This window comes from Cyprinodon variegatus, unplaced genomic scaffold (genome assembly GCF_000732505.1).
Source record: "Cyprinodon variegatus isolate N-32 unplaced genomic scaffold, C_variegatus-1.0 Scaffold264, whole genome shotgun sequence".
Taxonomy (NCBI): domain Eukaryota; kingdom Metazoa; phylum Chordata; class Actinopteri; order Cyprinodontiformes; family Cyprinodontidae; genus Cyprinodon; species Cyprinodon variegatus.
The window spans coordinates 779705-787481 of record NW_015150717.1 but is presented as its reverse complement, the minus strand read 5'-3'; the positions used below and the strand labels follow the sequence as shown (position 1 = coordinate 787481).

The window sequence follows — 7777 nt, the reverse complement described above, 5'->3', positions numbered from 1 at the left end:
TTTTTTACTTTTGTCAAGTTCAATTTATTTTACTGGCCGCTGCTTTTTCTATCTTTAATTGAAGGGTATGTTAGCTTTGATGCATAACTATTAACTCAGTATCACACTAACTAAAAACTGCTGATTGCAGAGAGGAGTTACTCCGACTTCGATCGGAAAACCTGAAGCTGTGGGGTCTCCTGAAGGAACAGAAATCCACTGAGTGTAAAGAAAAGGAGAGTGCAGATGTCTCAGGGAACAGCAGTGATGGTCAGGCTGAATCAAGGAGAAGTTTGGAAACATTTCAACCTGAATCTGAAGATGGATCCATAATCTGTAATCTGCCAAGGGAAACTACAAAGAAAACAAACAATACATCACAAGGAAACACTACAGTAGCTAATATCAGCACTGTGGATGAGAGAGGTCGGAAACCTCAAAGTCAACAAGACAACAAGACTCCAAAGCAGCATGTGGCAAGACACAGGGCAAGTTTTCCCTGGTTTTAGAAAAAAATAAATAAAATATTTTTCTTGTATTGCTTCTAACTACCAGTACTTATAATGTTTGTCTGATTTTCTGTTTCAAATTTAGGCTGGAGTCAGATCCCGCCTCCCTGTGCCTGTCAGGCTCAGAGTGGAGGGTAGCCCTAACTCGCAATCTGTGGCCTCTGACCGGAGGCAGACTGATGCACAGCAGGACCCTAGTTTGGATGGTGTTTCGGGTTCAGACCAGCAGCTAAATGCCAACTTTGATTTATCACCTCATCACAACACCCCCCCTTCCTCCACCATCACTTATTCACACACTAGCTGCAGTCCCACAGAAGGCTCCGACAAGGAAACTGAACCTAGAATACCAGTGGATCCCTCCCACTGTGAATCCTCTCTATTATCTCAGCTTGAGCTTCTAAACCAGGAATGCCAGGAAAAGGAGGCTCTGATCAACAAGATGCACGAGCAGCTTTCTGACATGGAGGAGCTCCATGTTCAGCTGCAGGAGAAGGAGAGACTGAACAGCGAGTACTCAGTGGCCCTGCAGGCTGCACAATCCACCATTGCTTATCTGACTGCCTACAGTCTGGACAACCAAAGCAACCCTGATTCACGTACACTTTCTGGTTATACTATGGGTTCTGATGCTGACCTCCACATTAGATGCATGGAGTTGCAGAAAGCCCTACAGGAGAAAGAGGAACTCAACAACCAGCTTATTGAGCTGCTGAACATGGCAGAAAAGGCCATCACCTCCTCTCAGAGCCAAGATAAGACACCTGAAACTGATGCTCTTTGTTCAAGGATAGAGGGGGCAATACATCAGGTTCATACACAGTCAAGCAGAAATAGCCTAAATGATGTCAGCGACCATACTGGGGACCCTGACCTTGAGCTGCAGCAACATGCAGACTCTTTGCAAAAGGCACTTTTACAACAAAGTAAGTTAAATGCTGAGCTCCAGGAGCAGTTAAGAACTGCAAATGCAGCTGCACAGCATAGTGACCATGCCCACTTAAATGGCCCCACCTGTAGGCAAAGACCAGCAACTGCAGGGATGCTTGAAGATAAGTATGGGGTTGACCAAGATGCAGAGAAAGGTTCTAGTAACTCTCATTTACAGCAGGAAATGCTAAAGGTGTTAAAGAAATGCTTTAGTGCAACAGAGTCAGCCGTCTCCTCGTTAGCAGCCCACTGTAAAAACACTGCTAACCTGGCTTCTGATAAACTAGAACCAAGCGATGACCTGCTGAAGGATTTCGATAATCTTCACAGAGCCCTTGAAGAGAGAAGCAAACTGACTGAATCTGCTGAGCAAGGAAAGAAATACAGCAGGAATGTGTCCACCGCTTCAGCTGAAACTGAAGGACAGAAGCTCCATCAGGACCTTTGTCACCTTTACAAGGTTTTCAGTGATTACTCTCAAAGAATAGCTGATCTCCAGGTATCCATGCAAGAAGAGAGAAGTCACAGAAGAGAGAGCGAAACCCACAGGGCTGCACAAGACGGCAAAGGATTATCACCAGATGTTAAGCTCCAACTAGAGACTTTACATAAGGCTCTGAGGGAGAAAAAGAAAGCTTGTAAAAGCCTGGAAGAGAAACTGGCCACTGCTCTAACCAACACGTCTCCAGAAACTGCACAGAAAGGTTAGATAACGTATTCTTGCAACTGTTGAAGTAAATGTTCTGATAGTTAAAAAAAAAAAAAAAAACTGTGAAAAGCGATACAACATTACCTTTTGATGCATAGTTTCTAACTTGTATGAAATGTATTGCTTTTAATAGCAGCTCCTGAGCAGGGAGACAAAAGCGTGCAGGTGGATTTGCAGGACCTGGGTTACGAAACCAGTGGCAAGAGTGAAAACGATAGGGAAGAAAGCAGTAGCACAGGTAGACTGACTATAGGCAGACTGCATGTCATCTGCTGGGTGGACTCTAATCTCACTTGTGGATAGATCCTTTCCCTAAAACTGTGCATGAGGATGGAAAAGCAGGTTGTCTTCAGATGGGTTCTCATAACACAGAGTCTATTTTCTGGTTTTAACTTTGGGTTTCTTCTGCACTATTTCCCCCAATTTGAATTTGCACCGATCAGTTCTTGCATGTTTCACTCTAAGGTTTGGGAATGTCTTTCAAACACTTATTAACCTCTCAGTCTGATTTCTAGCCTTGATCAAGTCTACCTGCATATGGAATAATTGATTCCTTCTGTGGCAATATGTCTCTCAGTGTTTTCCATTTTCGTTTTTCTTTCTTTCAGATCTAGAGGTGGGTGTGAACCCTAGTTGCAGTGCTTCCAGTTTACCCTCCCTGTTGAAAAATGAACAGAACAACTTCTCGTCCACTGAAAATTTGGACTCAAACACCAGCACCCCATACCCAAGTTCCCCAGCTCTCAGCTCAGCTAAAGTAAACATTTTAATGCTTATTTTAACAATATAAGGGATATCACACAATCATATATTAAGAACAGGAATCTATGCAGTATTAGCCAAAAAATGAATATTGGAATATATTGGCCTGCATCTAAATAGGCATGCTGATAGAAATACACCACTTCTCTCTGTTTCTATTTGAAGGTTAGGTTTATCATATGTTCATGATAATTGGTTTAGTTGTTCTAAAACTTATTGTTATTGACTAATGGTTCCATGTTTAAGGAAAGTCCCTTGATTGTGTATTTTCTAATATTCCACACTATAAGTAATAAATGTACATATGTTCCATTTTATATCATATTTGAGTCCATATTGTTATTGGTCAAAACACAACAATGGTATCATATTGGAAATTAAAGAGTAGTATAGGGACATCCCTAAATAATAGACAAATGATTTAATTCTACTAATATCTCACATCTGTGTTATTTTTTAACCAGTTATTTGATATATTTTTCAGTACAGAGTCACAGTCAATAATCCCTAACCCTTTAAAGTTGTCTGGGATACTTTGCAGATCAGACACTAAATTCAGTTTCATTTTCCTTTATAATTTGCAACCATGTTTATGTGAAAAATAGTCACATAAACAGAAGTTTCCAAATAAAATATCTTTTTGAAACTTAATCCTCATACCAGAGTAAATTATCATTTACACTGCACATCTAAAGTCTATAAAAGGATCCATCTCTGACATGGATTATATGGAGGCCAATCTAGTTTGGAAGAAGACAGAAAAACCTGTTGCAGTGTCAGCAAAACACATCAATTACTACTAATGGAGTTACATGAAATTTTCTACTTAAAATTTTTACTTTAAATCTTATTTTTCTCTGTGAATTCATATGCTCAATTCAGCTTTTCATCTGCTACTTGTTTTTTTTATTTTTTTATTTTTTTAAATTTAGGTCAGTCTGAAAGGCCTACAGATATATGATGAGTATGGTGCATCAGAAGACCCTCTACAACTTCAAGCACAAGTCAGAGAGCTGAAGGTCCAGCTAGAAAACCAGACCAAAGTCATCCTCCAAATGCAAAGTCTCTTGCACAGAAACTCTCTGTCTAGTGACATAGTGGCCAACACCTCTGACCCACTCAGCATCAGGGAAAAAGAAGGCCCACATAAAGTGGATTATGGTCCAGAAAGTGGTGGGAAGCTGAGGGGGCAAAGGGAGGCTGAGAATCAGTCTAGGTCCAATGTTGTGAATATGGACCTTTGGAAAGACAGAACACCAAACCGCACCACAAGCGAACAGCTCAACCAAACCCGCAGCCGCTCAACATCACCTGCTAGGTCATACTTCTTAAAATATAACTCTGATTATAATAATCCAATCTTTAATATTGTAAACACATTTGGTGAATTAGTGTTTTCCTCTTTATAGGCTTGATTCTCTGGTGAAGTCGCAGGCCAGAGAGTTGTCACAACTAAGGCAGCAAATCAAGGAAAGCCGCCGGCTGGGAGCTCTGCAGCGTCAACAGCTAGAGGAGCTGAACAAAGCTTTCAAAGAGCTGCTAGATGCTGGAGAAGTGGACTACTACATGGGGGAGGTGATAAAGGTGCAGCTGGACCAGAGTCTGAACCTTCTAGATGGGCTGGAGGGCCGGCTGGATAAAGGTAACCACTACAGTAACTAATAAAGAATGTGATATCTACTCTATTCCTGAATTAGGTCTTTAATGTATGACTGAATATTTTTATAGATATTCTGCTTATATGTATGTCATGCAAAACAAAGGCAGTGGAAAGAGTTGAATACAAGGAGCAGTCATCCAGTTCTGGTTTAAACAGACTTATTCATGATAAATCTTTTTTTTTTCTGTCTTCCAGAGGAATCTCATCTGGCTAATCAAGACGTAGCAGCCTTAGAACTGTCTCGCAGGTACATTAAAAACTCTATACTTATTATAAAAATAATTAGTAACATTCTGTAAACATTTCAATAACATATGTTTAGAAAAAAAAGCATTTACCATGCATGAAGTGTAAGGTTAGACTTGGCAGCTATAGATATTGTTGGTTCAGATCCTATACGGTCAAACAGGTCTCCAAAAAATTAATTTGGCCTGAAAATGTATAAACCTGCAGCTGTTTATATAGCTGACAGTGAGCTGGGAGGAAAATGACTAATATATAATGATCTAATAAAAAATCAATCTGCTCTAAATAACATTTAGACTTTAAAATTGATCCGAGTTTACTATTAACATCATAAATGGGCAAATCAGAGCTTAACTGTTGATTGGACAGCTATTTTCCTACACCATAAAATAAAAATCCAGACTGTTAACTATCGGTAATCATGGGCCAGTTACAGGTTCAAAGACATTTTTAACTATTGCTGCACACTGATGGTCAGCTGGCTTAAATACGCTTTTTTTCTACTTTCAATAAACTAACTTTATGAAATATTTCCAATAACAAAAGAATACAATGACTGGAGATGGATGGCGCTCTGGCCATATCTCCTTTTTTATGCTAACGCTGTTTTAGAACCACGGTAGTTAAACATGAGGCACCGTGCTGGCTACTTAAGAAGATTAAAATCCTTTCAAGTCTCCTAAATGAGGTCAAGCATTTTCATAGCTGTTGAAGTAGCTGAAATGTTTTTTCAGCGTAAATTATTGTGATGACAATTAACTCGTTGCTAATGGCGACAGTCTTGGGGAGCATCAGCAGGTACCTCTCTCTTATGAAGAGAGCGGGATGGAACCCCATGACAGCCTGTCCAGAATCCAGCAGGACATAGATTATCTGCGTCTGGAGCTAGATGATGAGAGAGCCGTGTTACAGCAGCACATCAGACTTCTAGTCCAGCAAAACCTCAGTCTGGCTGAGTACACTAGGGAGCAGCTAGCCCTGTGAGTTGGTTTCATTTAGACAGACGTGTTGCTGTGCTGGAATTTTCCTCTGAGTGTTTCCCATAAATGTTATTCTTAATCCTCCTTGATAGGATCATTTGATGCATGTCTGCTCTCTTTCGATTTCTTTTTGCATGCCATTTTTTGCTCCACCATCATTTTCATGTATTGTCAGTTTCCAACTTTAATGTATTTTATGTATAGAATGGACAGCTGATGATGAAAGAAATCTTAATGTTGGACACAAAGTAAACACTGTTATAAGTTATACTGACTGAAGAGGAGGTGAATATAAAAGCACTCCAAACTTGTGAGAAATTTTCATTTACATAAAGATATGAACAATGGATTCTTCTTAACTGCTCTACTTCTTTTCAATGTTCTATCACTAAAAATCACAGTAAATTGCATTTGTGGTTGCAACATGACAAAATATGAAGAAGTTCTAAAGGTCTGACATTTCATAAGGTGCCATACAACCGAAGTAAAAACTCTCACACTCTCATCACTCTTTTCTTCTCCTAGGTTGGCTAAGGAGTTGCAGGAGAAGAATCAGCTCATTCAGAGCCTTCAGAGTCAGATTGGATGCCAGACTCCCAGCAGCCACCACAGCTCTGACAGCAACTTGAGCAACTCGGACCGGACGGCTCCCTCCTGCCAAAGCAGCACCAACACACAAGGTGGCAGCAGAGAACACAGTGAGTTAAAGCCTTGGAAATAACTAAGAAGGTTTGATCTGTGGTCTCAGGTGTTGCTGGAGAGGGTTAGTGTAAAAGATTAAAAATGCATGTTTCTCCACTTCTTGCTAAGTGTAATGTCCTTCATGAACACTTCGGCCCTTGACTATTAGCACAGACAGTCTGGTTGCTGTCTGAAATGGTAACTATTTTCCACTCAGATCCATTCCGTTGCACTGAAGCGTGCTGCACGACAAAGCAGCCTGACCAATGCCACTGCTGGTGTCCAGTTTCAGTCCACCTAAACTCAAAGCTGCATTATTCAGTAGCACCTATCTGGTTCTGTCCTCATATTGTATATTCCTTGAGACAATATGCAGTAAATGTATAAAAAGCTTATTAAATACACCTTGTAGAGCACCATGGAGCTTAGGAATTAGTCAGAGTGTTAAGAAATGTACATTTATTTTAAAACAAGTGTCATTCTTCTGTTTCTGTTCAGGCCAGCAGCATTGGGCTGATAACACAGGAACAGCCGTCTCTCCTGCAGGAGGAGCTCAGGAGAAAGTTCTCCCTCCTCACAGACTGCAGGGTTTGCAGAGAGAGAACAGGCGCCTGCAGGAGCAGCTCAGGAGCAACGAGGAGCTCAACGCTACCTTACGCAGCGAACTAGATCTGCATCGATCAATTATGGCTCAGACGAGCTTTCATCACCAAGAGCAGGAAACGGATCAGGGTGAGGACGTCTCGGAGCCAAAGACAGGAGCAGCTAAACAAGGTGGAGACATCAGTTCACATGAAAAAGGCGGAGAAAAGCCACACATGAATTCAGGTAAATATGAAGAATTAAAAAGGGGGAAATTTAACTTTGTATTAAACCAACAACCAAAGTACATAAAATTTCCCATCCCTTCAATGTCTGGAAATAATATTAATCTCTGAAATAAGCAGTTTTTAAAGGATCCTGTAAGAGTAGAAAGCCGGCCAGCTGTAGTTTGTGTTTTAAAGGTTAGACCAAAGGGCGTGCTACTATTTCCACATAAACTTCAGCTGCTTGTTGTACTGACAAGGCAATAAGGGTCAGTATGCGTTACCTCAGCCTGGGAAATGGATGTTTGAGTAGATTTTGTGCATCACTGTAAACATTTGATCAGGGTAGAATAAAGGATATAGTTGGAGAAGAGGAGACAGACATTCTCTTTCAAAACCTGAACATGTTTCATAATGCTGAGCGTGAGCTTAGGTTGGACCTGTTTCTTGCACACACTCACAATTTATACATTCAGCTACAAAAATGATAGTTTGGTTTATATTTGATTAACAAT

At 40.6% G+C, this 7777-nt stretch overlaps 1 protein-coding gene across 6 annotated transcripts in view; it reads left to right on the top strand.

Annotated features, from left to right (window-relative positions):
* Nucleotides 1–7777, top strand: part of cdk5rap2 (CDK5 regulatory subunit associated protein 2) — a 41641-nt gene that overhangs the window by 28997 nt on the left and 4867 nt on the right. For 4 of the 6 annotated variants that reach the window (XM_015382713.1, XM_015382712.1, XM_015382711.1 and 1 more), the window contains exons 31-39: nt 131–467; nt 574–2122; nt 2261–2365; nt 2736–2884; nt 3822–4207; nt 4299–4531; nt 4745–4796; nt 6301–6473; nt 6955–7284. In XM_015382713.1, the coding sequence (XP_015238199.1) occupies nt 131–467; nt 574–2122; nt 2261–2365; nt 2736–2884; nt 3822–4207; nt 4299–4531; nt 4745–4796; nt 6301–6473; nt 6955–7284 (3314 nt within the window). The remainder of the gene's footprint in view (nt 1–130; nt 468–573; nt 2123–2260; nt 2366–2735; nt 2885–3821; nt 4208–4298; nt 4532–4744; nt 4797–6300; nt 6474–6954; nt 7285–7777) is intronic. The other 2 variants (XM_015382715.1, XM_015382716.1) reach the window with 2 other exon arrangements.